General features: G+C 32.3%; 1 protein-coding gene across 1 annotated transcript; it reads right to left on the bottom strand.

The window, feature by feature from the left end:
• Positions 1 to 3,300: 3,300 nt before the first annotated feature.
• On the bottom strand, positions 3,301 to 18,481 carry Past1 (putative achaete scute target 1). The gene is made up of 16 exons (XM_018458388.1): positions 18,330 to 18,481; positions 17,904 to 18,266; positions 16,188 to 16,464; positions 15,375 to 15,470; positions 14,945 to 15,184; positions 13,986 to 14,292; positions 13,674 to 13,885; positions 13,119 to 13,258; positions 12,904 to 13,015; positions 6,608 to 6,682; positions 5,526 to 6,020; positions 5,126 to 5,439; positions 4,929 to 5,037; positions 4,516 to 4,834; positions 4,153 to 4,323; positions 3,301 to 3,629 (listed from the first exon to the last, which is right to left on the bottom strand). Exons 3-16 carry the CDS (start codon positions 16,353 to 16,355, stop codon positions 3,424 to 3,426), a joined length of 2,964 nt encoding a protein of 987 aa, XP_018313890.1. The 5' UTR covers positions 16,356 to 16,464; positions 17,904 to 18,266; positions 18,330 to 18,481; the 3' UTR covers positions 3,301 to 3,423.
• Between the last annotated feature and the right edge of the window lie 1,812 nt (positions 18,482 to 20,293).

The raw sequence follows: 20,293 nt of genomic DNA, 5'->3' as shown, positions 1-20,293 counted from the left end.
CCTATATTTACAAAGCCCATTTTCATTGAAAAATGTAGGACATATGCAGATTGAAATATGCATTTATTTATTTTGCGGATACATAATGTATAATATATATTTAGCAAAAATCTATTATCAAACGTACAAGTGATGGCATAGGAAAAACTAATTTATTTCAATACAAGAAAAAATTGATATAATTTCTTGCATCTGGCATCATAATTTAATTTGCTGAATTGTTGCAACAAGAGACTAGAAGTTGTTAACAAATTTTAATAATGTACTTATCTGGAATTAATATATTGCTGACCGCAACAACTGGTATTTGCCGTTTATCCTGATATATTCCATGCTTTCCAAAGGAACAAAGAAAAAACTAGACCAGATATACTTCGTCCTTTTGTGATATTTTTATACATGTTTTATATACATAGTAATTAATAAAATATTTATGAACAAATTAATAAAATCTAAAATCTCAAGCATTAAATTAAAAGTTCAATCACAACGAAACTCTTTTTGTATCTTTATCGGAGGTTCTGTTTGTACAGTAAGAAACATGGATATCATAAACGTCATTTATTAATATGAGATAAACCAAAGTTATTATTTTTTAATATTTCTAATATATTTTTAAGAAGTTATTAAAAAATAAGTTTTTACGGTTTTCTCTTTTTATAAACGTATTAACATTTAACTCGATGAAATATCTGAGTTCTTTCTAAAAATAACGTCCAAGTATAATTGTTACACAAATATAAGAATTAAGAGATAAATACGCTATAAAAAACGCTGGACCATTACGATTCCGTGTTTGTTGTTGTGTTTAAATGCGATATATCCAAATATTTTATATATAAAATAATACACATTTTACGCATGTAGATATTTAAAACTATTTGTATAGTTTGTTTCAATTATAAATATATAAATGAATAGAATATCGAATATCAAAGATGTCTAAACGTGCTGTGCTTCTTTTTTTGTAAGTTCTTCTTCTCATTTATTAATTACACTAATATGTACTCAAATAGAAATTAATTTTTCCAGTGATTAAATTTAAAGGTGGAATGTGTTAATTGAAGAAAAGCAATGCAACAGTATATTTCCATTATTAACAATTATGCACTTCGAAACTGTTGACAGGTAAACTTAAGTTATACTTTATATATCATTTCTATGAAAAATAATCTTGCTTTGATTAATTTTATCTTATATTATTATTTAATATAAATTTAAGATAAATACTCTTTTGAATAGAATAGAGTATAAGTAATTTTTAATACAAATGTACTTTCTGATATCACATAAATCGCGGCATGCGAAGGCAGTGCTAATAGAAAAATGCAATTGAGAATTAAATAAGTAATATAGCTGTTTTTACGGCGTATATAATTAAAGGATAATAAATACATAACTTTCCTAACATCAATTTCTTTGAAACAGAAAAAAGCTTTTCAATATCAAAAGTTTTAAAAATAAAATTACAGGGTTGCCACAAATTTTTCGTCCCAAAATTCCCTGACATTTCCTTAATTTCCAGACAAAATTTTCTGATTTTCTCTGACTTTCAGTAATACATATTTTGAAATATTTTTGTATTTTCATCCTGATTTGAAAATCGTTAAATATTTTGTTGATAGAGTAATTTAACATAACAGTGTAAATTATTATTGATGTTGCTAATACTGCATTTAATTGTTAAGTTAGTAGTATTTTTGTCTTTTCCTTTTATATATGAACAACGATTCTTTTCCCCTTCCTCTCTTTCTCTTGCTGCTGTTTATTGACAGCATAAATCAATGAATACAGTTTCTTTTTTATCAAAACTAAATCCTGTTTATTAAAATCTCAATCTGCTATTATAAAGGCTACTCTTCCCCCCACTACGCGTTATCAAGTGGTAGCTCAAGCCGTGAAAGCACATGAGGGCGTATAACTAAAATTGCGTGGCTGTGATGTACGCATATTTTAAACTTCTTTATAGCCATTTTATTTTTCCAGAAAATTTTGCTAAATCTCTGGACTTTTCCTTGACTTCCCTGACCATTTTCAAATTCCCTGACTTTTCCATGACTTCCCTGATTTCCCTGAATTGTGGCAACCCTGAATTACCAAAATATTTACCAAATATATAAATTTTTGTTAGCTTTTTTTATATTGCATATGTGTGATATATTTATAATATTAAATCTCTGATCGATGTCGCAAAAGAGACGAAACCTAACAGTTACAAACAAATCTGGCAAAATTCCATAATGTAATGAATATACAATAAACATAGACTGCATTAAATAAATCAACAATTTTAACTTAAAATAACATACATTGCGTATTTCTATCTATTAGCAAATAATAATACAGCGAAAGAAATTTTTGTTAAAACTTTGAAACAGAATACTTTGGTCAAGTTGATAAGTTTTATTACTATAGATCTTAAAGATAAAACGTTCTAACTAATATACAAAATGAAATAAATTCATTTAACATTTATTTGTAATAAAAATAAATTATTAGAGTTTATTAGGTTTATTCTTTTTTTTAAAATATGCAAAATCTAGATTTTTCTCCAGTCTTTTTTTTCTATATTTCCACATCATCTGTCTTCAATTTATCGTTTCTTTTTGTGTATAGAATATTGTTAAAAAACTTGGTTCAACTTTGGAAACATAGTCTATTAACTCTAATGTTAGAAAATAAGTTTATTAATTTTGATAATTTATATTATTTCGTCCCGGATTTTTTTTCTCTAAAAAATATTTTCAAAAATTTTAATTTCATATAAACTTATTGTATGCGGAGAATATGTTTCTAAAGTTAAAATGTACTTCTCGAAAATATTCAGTAACAATGTGTATAACTTTTAAAAAAATCTATTTGTTTTTCTTAGTATATTAATGCAGTATCTCTTATTCATTAATTAGCGACATTTCGTAATTCAGGACACACACATACATATAAAAGAATTTCGAAGTTATAAAGCATAAATATAATAAGATTAAGATTTTTGTGTCGATGTAACAACTTGATATCTTAAAAAGAAATAAATGTTCTGAAATTATATACTATTGTGTCAGTATAAGTATCGCATACTATGTGTATAGTTTTGTATATATGTAATTTCTATACATTTCGGAAAAATATTATTTGAAGACAATTATATATCTTTATAAGTGTTAATCGCTGGTCAATATTGCACTAACTTTTAAAAGATTGCAAATATATATGTTCTCTGGCGTTGATACATTATTAATATAATATAGTATACACATAATATGATACAGCTGATTGTAAAAGTATAATTTTATAATTCTCGAACCTGTAAATTGCTGGCATTAACGCACGACTAATAAGTCGTGTTAATATCCACCGTTTCGTGGTTCTAAATGTTGTTAACCATTTGTGAACCATTGTGATAAATTATAATACAAAAAACGTATATTATGTGTCACGTTTCGATGGTGGTATTAAATGTTCTGGTAGCTCAGGCGGTAAATCGTATCCTTCGAGCTTTATATTAATTAGATGCATAGCTAAGGCAAATTCGTCAGAGTCTAAGAATCCATCTTTATTAATGTCTGAAAGTTTCCAAATCTTTCCAAGCACGCTGTTTGGCAATTTGGACTTGACCATTTCTGATTTGGCCGCTAGTAATATAAAGTAATACATAATTAGAATATTTTATTTCAAATTGCCACACTTACATAAATATTGCATATTTATATAAAAGTGTTTTTGTAAATGCTGAAGTAATAAAGATCTATCTATATTGTATTATATTGTGTAGTATATATACTATAGTCAGGCTGTGATGTGTAGATATTAAATATGATAAGATAGAGAAATCTATATTGTGATACTCGGAGCTGAGATAGAATAGAATAGAATAAAGTAACATAGATACTTAGGAACGAACAAAAGTAGAGAATAAGATTTTTTTAATTTCTTTTTGGAGGCATAGTACATAAGGAAATTTAAACAGAGTTAAATAGTGTTGGGTTCTTTTTTTTGCAGTGTGGAAGGATGAGTGTGGTTAAGAAATTTATTGTAAACTGAAGTAATAAAGATCTATCTATCTATAAAAGTATGTATATAAATCCTTCCAATTATAGAAAATTAATAGAGCTATATAAGTAAAAACTATTATATCTTCAAATATATCAGCCATACCTGCTCCTGTAATTTTTCCATCTTGTGGTCCAAGTGATTCAAAGATGCTATCATATTTATATCTTTCCTTATTAACAATCCATTCTGGTTCACCTGCACCCGCATCAATTCCTTCTCCTCTTTTATATCCAAATGGACTAACTTGATCTTCTACACCTTCAAATGCTCCTCCTAAAATTGAGATATATATACAATTTTTTCTATAAATTTAAAATATATAAATACCATATTGTATATATTTTCTTGTATTAATTTTTTAATCAATTAAATTTAACTTTTAGCGAAAATTTTAGGGAAGAGTCAAACAATTTTTTGGAAGTATTTTGATTCAAGATTTACTAAGATTTAAATGTAAACAAATACCTTTAATAAGTGGTTCCGAAATAGTGGTGACTTCTTCATGTGGTATCATAGCCATAAGCTTTGCGATATCTTCGGCGAGCATTTTATCCACTATTTCTAATAACTTAGGCTTCAGGGGATTAAATTTATTAAAATCGTGATGTGCTAAGCTCTCTTGCATCTTCTTTAGATCCGGAAAATCACCAGGTGAAATCTGTTGCTCCCTTTGAATTTGATCGTAAATCTGGCCCAAATTTTTTATCAGTTCTTTTTTCTTAGTATCCTTACCAAACATACTCGGCATATCTTTCCGTAAGGCGCTTATTATGTATGCGTGTACCTATAAATTGATGCAAGAAACATTAGAGTCTTATCATGTATAACTAGTTTAAGACTTTAAATTGTAGAAAAAAATTTTATTCTTTGTTTCATACTTTTGCTAAGCGTGCTCGTTTAATTAAGTCATTGAGTTTTCTTAACGCAGCATTTCTTGGAAGCGACTGCATGTCTCTGAATAAATCTTGTTCTTCATCTTCAAATAGTCTAAAAGAAGATTCAAAAGACTTTTAAATATAAAATATTAATAAAAATTATATAATAAAAATAAACTAGAAGATACACAAGCACTTACCTTCTATTAACATCATATCTTAATGGCTGATCCCAAAATGAGCCAATATAAACTCTAGCTACTTCTGGAGTTTGTAATACCTTTCCTAACGACCACATTAGAGCACCATATACTCTCATGAGCTGTTGATGATCTATCATGTCAGCTTTATTAAGAACAATTCTAATTTTATCATCGTGTCCACGTAAGGCCTCGATAGATCTGCGGAATTCATCTGAGATATCGAGCTTATGAGCATCAAACAACAAGATAATCCTATCTACACGTTCAGCGAACCATTCTAAAACACCAGTAAAGTCATAGCCTCTGTCAACCTGAAGAAAACATCCAATATTCAGGATTTATCATATCACAAATATATCTTAATACATAAAAACAAAGCTACAAAAGCAATACCTACTCTTTGTTTCTCACCAGATAATATACCAGGCGTATCTACTATAGATATGCCTTTCAAAACAGGCGATGCTACAGTGGAACACTGAAATCTGTTCAAGAATGCATTGCCGAATTTTGAAAGTGGCCTGAACTGTTTGTTTGGATCTACGACCAAGGCATTTCCAGGAATGACTCCTTCCTTTTCATCGTACATGACAGCGATAAATCGATCCGTAGTAGGCTCTGGTCCGATTCTGATACCAGGAAACTCTCTTTCTAACAGATATTTGATAAACGTAGTTTTGCCAGTGGAATATTGTCCAACTAGGAGAATCATGGGTTTTGCATCAAAGTCTGGATCATCCAGCTGTGGCGAATGAAAGTCATGGAACTGATAATACTGTTCCAGTGGCAACAACTTGGATTTGTATATCCTCTTAAGGCCTTCGGTGACATTTTCGAAGAGATCTTGCTTGCTATTCTCTTCGCGATTCAGCCAGCTAAACATGTTGATAATCTGCAACAAATTGAGTTCTATATTCTTGCTAATGAACTTGTCATCATGTATATTTGTGCACAGTCTGAATTCCAAAGACTCGTCGCGTTAGCATTAAGTAACACCGTGTCCTGTTAATTACGTTTACTTTGTTTGAGCTACTGTAAGTACGAATTGTGACTCATTGTTAGACTACAATTCTAGACCATTCGTTCCGGACTGGTGCAAGACGGCCTAAAGGTTAAGGTTATCACATAAATTATATCAGACTACTCCGCCTCCAAATTCCACGCTTGTGCCTTCGAGTGTCTTTCAAGGTAGACTGAAGATAAACTGAAAGGATATCGCGTGGAACATCGTATCTGCCTATTGAGAACTCGGTCATGCTTTGTTCTAGAAAGCAACTTATCGATAACCACCTTCTTTCCCTAATATTCTATCCAGCACCTCCTTTCGAGGAATAATTGAGATTCTTGAATACTTGAAGCGTGCAATGAAGAGTGAAGTGCAAAAATGCAAAGAGTGTGAAAAGGAACACGTGGACGGGGTCTAAGTAGAGGAAGAGAGAGGGAGAAAGGGGAACCCAGAGAGCACCGTTGAACACCAACCTTTGCTCGTATCCGCCGGTCAAGGATGAACGGGTGCGCTTGACAGAGCGCGACGGACGCGAGGGCGAGCGCGGACTAACGGGAGAGCGCGGTTGAAGGCAACGCTCCAGCGGCTCCGGTCGACCAAGACGTTCCAAGGTGGTCCGCTGCCGACGTGACGTATACACGACCCAAACCGATCGCGGAAGAATACGAGCGATACGGATTTCCGGAACGAACGTGGTGATGGTGGTGGTGGCGGCGACGTTGGTGGTGGTGGTGGTGGAGGAGGACGTGGGTGGACGTGGTGGTTGTCGCTCGGATTTCTGCCACGATGCTCACCGAGTCACGATCGCCAGCGGTGACGTAAACAGCGGTGGAAGGCGCGTCGCGCTGCGCGAGCAGCTCGGGAAAACGAGCGATCGCGAGGCGGAGCCGTGCCCGATAAACCGGGATTGATACAATACACGCTCTTGGAGAAGATAGATGACGCACGACCGACGGCTCAGAACGACCGCACGACTCTGTGACAGGTTGCCGACAGGCTCGACTGCAACCACTGTACGGCATTCAGCATTGGGCTCAGTGCCGACAACCGACAATTGCCAAAGCGCAAACGAGAGGAGGGTGAGGGGGAAAGGGTTGTTGACTAATGGGACAAACCCCGAGTTCACACATTATGAATCGTTTCCATAATGCTACGTTAGTTAAATGAACAATTAAATTGACGGTAAATTAAGTAATAAGAATAAATGAGTAAATAAATTAATTAACACGACTGAGTTTATTGAATAGAAATGTCAATAAGTGTTATATTGGTTTTTTTAATGAATATACTTAAATTATTTCCCGTTAAACAAACTAACACAGTACATCAACGTTATGATTTCCTATTTAATAATATAACTGTAACATAACACATGTTGTATATATATATAACAGTTTACATTATTATTGCTAAGTAGGAAATTATAATATTGATGTGTAATAATGTTACTGTTAGCTTGTGCTCGAGTTATGAATAACTTTAGGAACTGCACAATGGAAGATATATTGAAAATAGAAATAAGCATTAATAAATAAATAATGAATGTTAATTAATATTATAGAAATAAAAAAATTAGGAATAGAAATAGAATTTAAGTCATAATAGATATAAATCTATGATGTGTATCTTATATCATGTTTGTATCCATTGTGTGTTATGTTTAATCCCTCTATTTTTCTAATTTTATTTCTTTAATATTTAATATTTATTTCATTATTTATTTTTTTAATTTTTAATTTTTTTCTTTATTTATTTAAAAAAAAAATTTCTGTTATTTCTTAATATTTCCTTCATTGTGCGTAAGATTTTAAGGTTCAAATAAAAAGAATAAGAAGAGGGAGTAATACAAACACACATATATACACACTCATCAGAAATTGCTATGTACTATGATACACAATTTTTAATAGGTCTAATCTAGGCCTAATCTATTGCCTGTGTGTTATTCTCTGTTCTTTATTCTTTTCATTGTGCTCTCAATAATACGAATAAATGAACGAATGAATTCATTAATTAATGGATCTGTTCTTTGTAGCAGAGGGTATACTCGTTGTACACTTGAAATGAATAGATATACATTTAAAGTTTAGTAAAAGCGAGAAAGAAAGTGCAGTCCAGCGACAAAAAAATCTAATTAATATAGCTGAGTTTAAAATTAATTAGACAAAGGAAAATGAGAAGAGTGGGGCCGGTATTCATAATCAGTTCTTATATTTAAGACCGCCTTAAGTACAGTCTTAAGATGTCATAAACCAATCATAGCGAGTCACGTTAATATTTTTAAGATATTACTCAAGATGATCTTGAAATAAGAACGGATTATTAATATTGGCCTGGAATGCGGAAATCGACTTGGAAATCTTAATTAGAGATCAATTTTTACGATTTAAAGTTTTATCTTCAATCTTGAGAAAAAACAGGACTCGAGACTAACTCGAGATTAGTTGCTGAACGCATTTAGTGCGAGTTACGTGCGCAAGTTCAAGTCGATGACAGGATCGATAGTTCCGCGGTCGAACGTCGCGTGTTTTATCGGAGGTGTCTCATCGCTCTTCGTGCCGAGAACAAACGGAAAATAACACATACAGAAACAGCTGGACGCGGGCAGGAAATGTAGAAATACGAGATAACAAATATCGCGTATTTAATCTCCATTACCTATTTTCTTTCTTATTTTATTTCTCTTATCAAACGCGACGCGACGCTCGTGCTTGTAGGATTTCGGCTTGTGAGAGTCCGACCGATTATCTCTTTCTCGGCAGAGTTTTCCGCTTTCAGATTTCCGCGATTCTTTATTGCACTTCGCAATTTTCGTTGCGAAACCAAGTTACTCATTAAAGTATTCGCGCGATATTCCGGACATTCCCGCATTTTGAATTGCATTCATCGCACGCGTTCCCGCGCGAAGTTAGGCATTCTCGGTTCAGGCGCGAAGTTGTCGAGTTCGGTTGCTACGATTATTTTTCAAATTTCGTCACTTCGCAGTTCCAAGAGAGTTGCGCGATGTCTGTCGTCGGTTTAGTTGCCAAGTTCGATGGAAAAAAACATACGTAACGAGTCCGTTTCTCGTCATTTTCATTAATCAACGCGGGATGCCGAGGAAAGCGAGGACACGTTAAGGTACGATAAATGTCATTCCTAATTAAGGGTTAGAATTAGAAATAAAAGATGGAAGGTTAATTGAAACGAAATCTATTTATTCTTCGAAGGCGAAGAATCGAGTTTTATTATATAAGTATAATTTATGATATATAGTCATGTATATATAATAAATTATGTAATTTATATATATATATAAATTATATAATTATTATGTATAATAAATATGAAATATTATTATGCACGATAAACAAATTAATAATTTATATTAATATTATATTAAATATAAACCTTTTAATATATTGATCGTTTTGCACTCAAAGCTTTTAAAGCGTCAAATAAATAATGTTTCCTCTCTTCCTGTATATCTTTTTCATCTTCATTTTCACCTGCATTAACGAAGTTCTATTTTATTAATAAAGGAAGCTCTCATATTTTTCTTTATTATATCATAGCCGTTAAAGCATATCTCTCTGTGCTGAAAATTATTAAAGATTAAGAAGACGATAATGGCAAGAATTAATAGCTTCATATGCGAGGAAATTTTACGAAAATGTATTGAACAATTTAAAAATTAACTTATTACTTATAAATTATTACTTTATTTATTTATTATTTATTTATTTCTTTAACAATTGACTCATTATTGTTTTCTTTTATTAAGTGAATATAAATAATTTGAATATAAATAATTGCACAATAAATCGTTAAAACGAAGAAACGTTTAGCGGATGTCTATAATTGCCCATCCATGCGATCGTTTTCCTTACATTTACTAATGAGAAAAGAGATCTGCAGAATCGGAAAAATATGGGGTATACCACTTCACTAGGATTTCCTTCTACGAACAATTATTATTACTTTATTCGTTTACTTTATCCGTTTATTTAAAACTCACTCATTACCGTTTTTCCTTTAAGTTGAAATGTAAATGATTGCATAACATCATTAAAACAAAGAAGCATTTAGCGGGTGTTTATTACCACCTACGCGAGCATTTTCCTTACATTTGCTAATGAGAAAAAAGATTTACAAAATCGGGAAAATATAGGGTATTCCAGATCACTAGGATTTCCTCCTACGAACAATAAATTATGTAATAGTAACGAATGACAGTGACATAACGGAGGCGTAATGTTAACAATGTGTGGCCATGTCAATCGATAACTGTGACCTTGTCTCATGCAAGATCGATCGAATCACGAAACGTTGAATCGTTAGCAATGCAGTAGATTCGCGCGAATAAAACTTAAATCGTTAAATAGTGAGTCATGAAAAATGATAAGCACGAGCCAAACCTTCTGTCTTATCTTTCCTATTAAATGCATAGCATTGAATTAGCCGCAGTTTCCTTGATTCCGATTGACGTAAAAAATGAAATATTGCGGACGCAGCAATCAAATTAACAACGCGATATCTGTAGCTTAGAAAAAGATTATAATTCCTTGATAGCGATCTTACTTGAAGAGAACGAAGAGAATCGCGAAGAGAATCGCGTATCGGGCCGAAATATTATCATATTGAATTAATATCCGCCTCGACAAATGTTTAATTATTTCGTTGTCACTTAAATTATTTTCTTTATTCACTTATTTGAAAAAATATCATTTTCACTTTTTTTTCGCAATAACCTATCGACAGAAGAAGTTAATTAACATCATATGATGACAAAGCGTTTCATTTAATTTAATTTATCCGTAAGTAGAACACGCATTGAGATCAGAGGTGTATCTCCCTATTGCATCGAGCGACTGTTTAATTGCTAATTGCGCACGCACTATTCGGTACAACAGACAATAGTTCACGCCAATAATCGTACATGATATTACGCAATGATATGCAAAACGAGTCCAGTGTCAGCCGTTGCATAAGCAAAACGGGCACATCCCGGTTAAACAATTTCGTGTCCATTTATTCGTCTTAACAAGCTTCGCTTGAATTACAACTGGTTTGCAGGGATACTGACAATGAGTTGTAACGTGCACATCGTGCACTCGATCATAGACATTTGTAGGCTCCCTAAGGAGCAGAATGCGGATGTTCTTAGCAACGCAACGTTGAGTTTTGAAAAATTCAATAAGTTTATTCAGCAAGTTTATCAACTTTTATTTTTCTAATTTTTCTCTATTTAATAATTTATTCATAACATTTCCATATTTTCGTCGTATAAATCTGTATTTATTTTAGTAAAACTTAAATCTTAAGAATTATATTCTTATTTCTATTAAATTCTTCTATATAATATATGACCGCTGTTCTGTTTAAATCTAGAGTTAATTCGATTTTTAAAAATATCTGGAAACAGCAACCGCCAGTGAAGAATAAACAAAAAGATTTCATTAAATAATATAATCAAATTATAATTTAATTAAAAAAGAATTGAAAATTTCCTTTGGGTGATTCAAAATGTAACTTTATATTGATTGAAAAGTATAGACGAGATTAACTATTTAATTATTTTCTTGGGAAAATATTTTTTTAAAGAATGACAGAAGTTTCTTTTATAACTTCTTGCATTAAAAATTTCTATCTTATATTAACGTCAATATAGATATTGTTGAACCAATATTCTCTTATCATTTATCAGAATTGCATAAGCTACTGACGATCCTATTTTTGCTACTGATAACAGTTTTGACGATTATCTGCAATAAGATGTTAGAAGCGCCTTCTGTGCTAAATTTTTTGTACTGTATGCTCATACCGACAAATAAGAATTTATTAAACGAGTAATTTTACACTTGTTTGTATATTATTTTTATAGAATTCGCATAGCAGATGGATTCATCCATCGATGGATTCTTCATATATACATACGCAGATGAAAAACGAAGTACGTATTTGAACAATGACGTTATTTTATTAGTGGAACATTAGTAAGTACGATAAAATTTTTACATTATTGCGAAAATAAAACGTTTCTAGGTTTCTTTCTATCTCAGTTATATATGTAATAAGTATTATTTTAATACTTATTACATATCGCTGTCATTTTGTGATAATATTAGAAGTGTACAAATCTGAGATTCCTTAATTGCTAATATTGACAATTCCGAGATTAATAATTACAGCATTAATGTAAATAACTGGTCCTATACTTAAATTAATTTGATCTCGGAATTACATATATTTCATTTAACATATACTAAATGATTAGCACTCATGGGTGCATCGGGGAAACGCTATTAGCGCTGTTTGTGTCATTCCATGTTTATCATTCATTAGATGTAAAACAAGGATAGAATGACACAAATAACGCTAATAGCTTCTCCCCGAACGCATCATATGTCTCTTGTTTCGCTTTGTATATGCAGTAATAGTTTCACGTGAAAACGTGAAGGTACAAATTTAATTTCATAATTAAGTATAATTATTGTAAATTATTATATAAAACTCAGTGATTTTTTTAAATAAAAAGAAAAATTAGCAAGATCTTATTTGAAAAATATAATTTACAATGAGGTCAGCAATGAGAGTACAGCGTGGTACTTTGTGCACAGAAGTTCATATATGTATATTTCATACTTAAAATTTACAGTCATGTTGGACAGGTTAAGAGACATAATTGTAAATTAGCTCGCTCATGATTTATTTACATTTTTATCTTTTTATTTTTCCCTATAATAACTGCAAATTTTTAATTTATTTCTGAAGGAATTTGTATTTTTACTTTCTCTTGATGGTTCTTTAAGCTATACACTTGCCCTTTCGATTTAAATGGCATCGGAGCAATAACTGTATCTCTATCCAAGAGCGTGAGATTTAAAAAATTTTCTCTTTCGCTGAGAATAACTCAATATGTAACAGAAACATCTGTTTTTACCATTCATCGTAAGTATGAAATATGTATGAATTTTTGCGTCGTACTTTCACGAGTAGTTTTACAGTCTACATTCTGCGTCCCAATCGTCCGGAATCACTTCGTGCCACACTTGCTTCAGGTTTTGCAATAGGCAAGGACTCGCGCAGTTAGGAATTTCCAAACGATGCGCGCTGTCCATTTCCGTATTATTCAAATACAGCGCCTTTGATAACAAACAGAAAATAGAATATATAATTAGTTTACTATATAATTATTTTATAATTTATAAATCACTAGAATAGCAATTGTGAGAGGTATAAGAGTATTTAGATAATATGCATGTAATATATTAGTATGCAAATACAGACTATTTTAGGAATTCCGGATGAATCTCAGCAATTATGCAGAGCCGCTAATTGTTACCATTAATTAATTAAATCGATTACGCATTATTTCCGGTAATTATATAACGTAATATCTATTATAATTTTCAATAATAATGTAACAAAATACTTGGACGGAATTTGCAGTGTGTTAAAGTTTTCGCGATATGTGAAACAATTTCTAATTATAAAAATGTTCATGGCTGTACATACCATAAAACTTTACGATAATGATACTACGATAACTATCCATACCTTTACTTCTTGATCGGCTCCATTATTGGTGAAGTGTAGCTCCAATATGATCATCGCCCCGTAATCTGGTTTAAGAAGCTCATTCGTGAAACCCATTGTCCTCATCACGTTAACGATAGTTATGTCGTGAGCGGAATAAAAATAAGATCGTTTCGACTTGGGATTGTCTTTACTCTCTTCCATATGATGTAAAATCTCTTTTAGCAGTGGGCCTAAAAATAGTGATAACATAATTTTCAGAACAAGATTTTGTGATATAATTTAAAAGGTGCATTTTCAGCGATATTTATCGCTGTAAAGATATCGTCGTACCTCCACGAAGACGTTTTTGGACAGTGCCCTCGGTGAAGATTGCGAGGCTACGAGCGGCTATTTCGCGCATCTTGTCGTTGTAAAAATTCTGCGTCCATGCTGGAAGCTGTAAATCGTGTTGCTCTTCGATCTCGAGGGTATTGTAAAGAAACTCGACGTCGGTGATCGTGCTCATATTCTGTCCGGTGTGCTTTGTTAGTTCCTTATAATACTCGGCCATATTCTCGTCCGATTTTTTTTCTTCCTCTATATACGCCTGTTTTAGAGCCGCCTCTAGCTTTGGACATGGTGCCTTCATCAAAATCAGCTACAATAATATCACTATATTGAAAAATAAGCTTCTTTATATTAGACTTTCATGTTTTTAACAAGTAATTTATCATCATTTGTTTAATTTTCTGCTGGCCAAGTTGGACTTTGAAATCATAATCGATATACTGATTGTGAATTTTGGTATTATATAAATCTATAAAAAATAAGTAAAATCCAATTCAACTTCTATGATAGTAAAAACTTGTTGTTAAAGCTTTCATGAGTATGCAAGATTTTTTTCAGATTTTTTTTACAGTCTGGAATAATATAAAAATCTGAACTGAGGATCAAAAACTCAAGTTGCTAACGGGAAATGCAAAATTTAACACGATCGACGGATCAAAATTGCTTACAAATATCTTCTTATCATATTGTACTATTTTAATTCGAGCGTTTTAACGGAATTTTATGCATAAAATTTGATGTTTACACGCAGATTATAGTACAATTAATTGACTCAAACTTGTTGCGATCTTAAGATTACAAATTACATGTTTTTTTTCTTCCTTGAACAATAAATATTAAAAAAGAGATCTTTTAAAACAAAGAGAGAGAGTGAATAGGACTTCTTTATATAAAATTTTAAACTGTAAAAAAAGTCTTTTGATTTAACATTATAAATGATATGATTTGGTTTTGTATTATACCTTGTCTAATTCCCGTGGTATCGAGTGTACAGGAACGGGAGTCCATGTCAAACCGGGCACGAACATGTCCTCGGGACTTGGTGTGAACAATCCGGCGAGTAATGCCAGTGCCGACATGACGCACCGATCCACGTAGCTGCTACGTACCAGCGTGGCTGTGCTCTTGAATTTACGACCGATTATAGGGCCGTATTTTAAGCGTATCCATTGACCCATGTTATACAGTTGACGCATTCCTTTCTGAAAGTGGATTTTGAGATTGATAACGCGCGTTGTGCACCATTATTCATGCTCGATCACGCGTTTTACAACCACGATGCATGTTGTGCGCAAGGATGTGATTTTATTTATCCAGCAAGTCTGGACATATATTATCGTATTATATACGGTAATATCGATTCATCGGTATCTGTGTGTATTTTGTTCGAACCTTGGTCAAAGAGCCCCAGCCACCGGACCAATCGTAATTTATATAAGGGTCCTTAGGATAGGTCTCTGTAGGAGTTCGGTCGCCATGACGAAACAGCTGTCAACAAATAATGACGATTTCTGTATGAGAAAAAAATACTGTTCATTTAACACGCAAGTTTACCGCGCTTTTCCTCATCTAATGAATTCTTTGATTAATTCCTGAAGCAAAATTCGTTTAGATGCTATTTAAAAAAAATTAAAGTAACAGATATTTTTAATATATTAAAAAAGAAGTCTGGTAATAGCTATTAAATGTATCTCGTTTAGCGCACACATTTGATGAAATATTTACTTAAATTATTATTATGTTTGGTTCACACTATTATTATCAAACGTAATTATAATTAATTACAGAGGTATAAAAATATAATTAAGATAATATTTAGAAAAATAAAATTAGCGTTTAGTTTTGATCATATTATATATATATAATCAAACATTTTAATTATTTTATTAAAGTAAAATATAAATTTTATTTATATTTTATTAACCAAACATTTGATTGAAATTATTTTATCAAAACTTTAGTAACTATCATTTAGACTTGATTATTACCAGTTTTTTTTTCAATATACCGGACATATTTTAATGAACATTAATCTCTCTATTGCATACCATTTATGATGTTAAAATAAAGTGATTAAATATCTCGTAAAATTGTGAAGTTAACAGATTTAAATTTCATGAAACGTAAACATTAAAATTAAATTAACGGGTTAATGGAAGCGGGGTGGCAGAATGATGGGCCAACTGTTACAAACGAGCTACTCACAAAAACCACCTGCTGTAACGTGTCACGTTCGGTAACCAGAGATGCAAACGCCGTGTACGCTAACATCATACAAGCGATGAAGGTTCCGAGTATAACCACGCTCACGCAAACACCAAGCTTTCGGATACGACAATTACCCATCGAGGTTCGTCCTTTGGCCCGATCCATTTGGCCCAATTACACGTTTCCCGTAGCAATCCCAAGTAACTTCTCCGATCGCAGACTAGATGGTAAACGAGAGCTCGTTAGCGGCTAACGTAATGAGTCCGGTACAAACCTATAGTCATTTAGCAGTTGTCCCTTGTGTAAAATAAGTTAGTAGACATATAAAGTTACTTTGCGCGGTTGAGAACCAGTTGCTTTGTTTATCTCAATTGGAGTTATTCCTTCAGTTCGTGAATCATTATTTTAGCAAAACAGAGAAATCTAGATTATACAGATCTAACAATAACGATAAATTAAAGAAATAAAAACGCGATAATCTTTTCACATTTTTAAAGTTCGATATCTATGTTTGAAACTGATCTAAATTACAAAATTATATATTTCTTAAAAACGCAATTGAAAAATTCTTTTCCCTCGTGTGACAAACATTTAAACAAAATGAGACTTCCACGTTCAAATCAAAGAAGAAACTATTAAGTTAAAGATAGCTTTACTTATTTTCGTATGAAAGATCACGAGCTTTTCCGGCTTTGCAAATAAATGAATCACTGAATTCAATTAAGGTAAATGTCCCAGTAGCCGGACGTTTAAGCGTTAGGTTCTCATAAATAATACAATTTATAATATCAAAAAAGTTTTTAATATAAATATTTGTATTCATTTGAAAACTCAAGACTCCCTTAAGCAAGGAAAAATTATTTGAACCCACTTATAACAATTATTAATTAAAATATTTAAATAAATAATAGAATGCGTCAATGTACCAGTGGCCGGACAAGTCGGTCGGATACTGGCTACGTTTACACCGTGCATTTAGGCCGCGGCCTATACAATAGATATCCTTGTTTATCCTGTAGGTCAAACAAAGACACTTATCGTATAGGTCGTGGACTAAGCGCACGGTAAACGTAGCCACAGAGACGTAATTGTCCCAGTGTCCGACCACAATTGGAAAATTAATATGCTGACGGAAAATAATAATATAAATAGATGTTTAATGACAAAAGACAACTAATTCAAATTGATCTTTAAGGTAAAAAAAAGCATTTGAGATTAATATCAATATAAATAAAGTTTTGTGTAATTGTCCGGATATATGGCATGTTCTTTTTAGCTGAACTTTTCCACCAGTTCATCTTTTTTCCTTTTTTCTCCAGGAGGAAAGATGAAGAAGAAAGATGAACTGGTGCAAAAGTTTAGCCAAAAAGAACAGACCTATAAGTACTGTCTGATCCCAGTGACTGGACATGTACCTATGTCCATTTACGTAACACTTTATTTATTTAAGTTAATATTAGTTTATTTAAGTTAAATTATAATCTTTAAATGCAATTAAATTATAATACTGTAATAAAAAAAGCATTTGAGATTAATAATAATAAATTTTGTGTAAGTGTCCGGACATAGGTACATATCTGGACACTGGGTTTACACGTCGGATAGTTTCTCTGAACTGTGTATATTAGAAAAAACACTTGTTTCTCTATTAGATAAAGAATACCAATGCGCTTATCGCAGACTTCTCTATTTGTCATGTCGTGGCAAGTTTACCTCTGCTTGTACACAACGTGGGACGTCGTTCGATTGCGTCAGCACTAAAAACTACCGTATTCGATACGGCACTGCGATCGCTGCAGCACGTCACGCGGTATCCTCTTCGTGTTCTTCGTGAAGGGAGGAACGCGCGGAGGGAGATGCGAGATGCGTGACGTGCGTGAACGCTGAACGAAATTGCACGTACTCGTGATTTGCAATCCGAAACGTGCGGCAGTCGGTCGGACTCGCGAATCCGATAACACACACTCTGTTATTATTGCTCTGAATCACAGAATCGTCCGCGGATGAGAGCAGACATGCGTTCATTTCACGTTCTCTTCTTTGCAGCACGCTCATCCTCGCACTGTATGTACGTAACTGGAAGATTGACCGTGAAGGCTTACATATACATGTGCACGTGTATTCGTGTGTCATACTTACGTAAATTCCATATAAATGCGCATCTGACTTTCAGTTGCGCATCAGTTGCCTCTCGATTAAGCAGCGATGCATTGTTTTCTTTTCATTATAAAGTGACTTCGTTCGATGTCTGTGCGACGTTTGAAGTTGATATCGTTAATGGCTTTAGTCTGTTAGCGACCTTTATCTCTTATTGATAGTAAAGTGTTGATAACTGTTTGACACATTATTAATGTTTGGCAATAAGATATAGATAACCGCGTGTTTTATTATTGGAGTATTCTTCGAAAATGATGAATGTTATTCTAAATACATAGTTTCATAATAATACATTTATTCTTTTTATTTTGTCAAGCTATTTATTAGTTAAATCGAAACCTACATTGTCTATTTGTTGAAAAATTAGTATTGATATTCTTTAAATTTGAGTTTTAAAATAAACTAGTTTTTTTATTTTGTGACCTAATTATTTACTCATATTTGATCTCTCTGTTACCTTTATTGGTTAGCAATAACATTTGAGCTTGAAAATTGATATTGCCACTTTTGAGAGCACATAGCAAAAAAATTTTTAACACGTTCTATTAAAAGTACTCAAAATATTCTCAAATGATATTATATTTCTTATATATAATTTTTTACGAAACAGTCAAACAGAACGTTGACGTTTTTTGTACTGTTATTTCACTGTCGGCAATTTACAATACTAGAGGAATATGCTCCTCCATATCGTGTGTTTTACTGCGTATCGTGTGTCCCCTACTCTAAAATTTAGTGATAAAGAGAAACAGGCTGTATTTAGCATTGGACATAAAGAAAATACGGAATATGTTGTGGAAATAAATATGCGCGCATGGCTGGGTTAAAGTAACTTTTATTTACGATCAGTTTTTACTAGAGGCGCAATAAATTTTTTTTATGATACACAGAAATAACGCAGGTCGACTTCACGCGCTTCGTTTTGGGTTTCGGTGATAACCAAACAACAGGATTTCGCGATTAAGCGAATAAATCGCTTCGTCCGTGCAGAGCACACATTTATTTCTGAAATGGTAGGTAATTTATTCGCGAAACGAGATCCGCATACGTCGATCAAAAAACGAACGATATCATACGTCACGTATTGGAGCAACAGGAGTTATGTTGCAAAATAATCGTAAAAATACGACAAACGTTATCATACATTTATAATAATATTAGGATCCATTTTTTGTAACTATTAATTAATAGTCGCTTAATTAATATTATCTGTAGATTATTTTAATGACGTATGTTAAATACCTTTTCAATCGAAAAGTAATCTAAATCTTGGAGTAATCATAATTATCTCTATATCGAACATTGTTCTGTTATTAAGACATATAATATACGAATAATTTTATATTGTTAAAGAAGTACAATCTGACAATCTCGTATAGTTTACTTGAACTCCAAGTCTTCTCAATTGTAGCATATGTTGTCATCGAATGCGATTAACGGAACCGTTGTCGATACTTACTGTGCACTTTGGTTACCACCTGTTGACAGGAATGCACAAGCCAAATGTCAGAATAGCGTTTAGTTTAAATAAAAATTTAAATTTCGTTTATATAATTGAATCATTCCTAGCGTTTGGAATTGTAAAAGTCTGTTAATATATCATTGAAAAATGCTACAAAAGTAAATCCAGCCAGAAATGGTTGATCGATCGACGTTGAATCAGCATCGATTCGATGTTGATCGATCAATCATCTCTAGCTGGAAAGAATTTTTATATTTCAAGTAATTTATTGGACACTTGATTAACTTCAGTCAGATTACATATAATCGAATTCGGAAAGTCATACGTTCGACATTTGTTTTCTCAACACGATTTGTAATACAACAATATATCGGAATATCGAAAAGCGCATCGAGCTGCTTTCTTCCTTTTTTTTATTTCAAAATAAATTGGACATTTCTTTTTGCGCATCCCTGATCTACGGACTAATTCTAAGTCTATAACA

This window comes from Mycetomoellerius zeteki, unplaced genomic scaffold (assembly GCF_001594055.1).
Source record: "Mycetomoellerius zeteki isolate Tzet28-1 unplaced genomic scaffold, Tzet1.0 scaffold73, whole genome shotgun sequence".
Classification (NCBI taxonomy): domain Eukaryota; kingdom Metazoa; phylum Arthropoda; class Insecta; order Hymenoptera; family Formicidae; genus Mycetomoellerius; species Mycetomoellerius zeteki.
This window is presented reverse-complemented; position numbering and strand designations above follow the sequence as displayed.

Excerpts from the sequence above, each read along its gene's own strand:
- Past1 (XM_018458388.1), bottom strand. The coding sequence starts at position 16,355 with ATGGATCGGGCCAAAGGACGAACCTCGATGGGTAATTGTCGTATCCGA. Across the intron at positions 14,293-14,944 it reads TACCACGGGAATTAGACAAG|CTGATTTTGATGAAGGCACC; the intron begins GTATAATACAAA and ends ATATTATTGTAG. Across the intron at positions 13,886-13,985 it reads CCAAAAACGTCTTCGTGGAG|GCCCACTGCTAAAAGAGATT; the intron begins GTACGACGATAT and ends CACTATTTTTAG.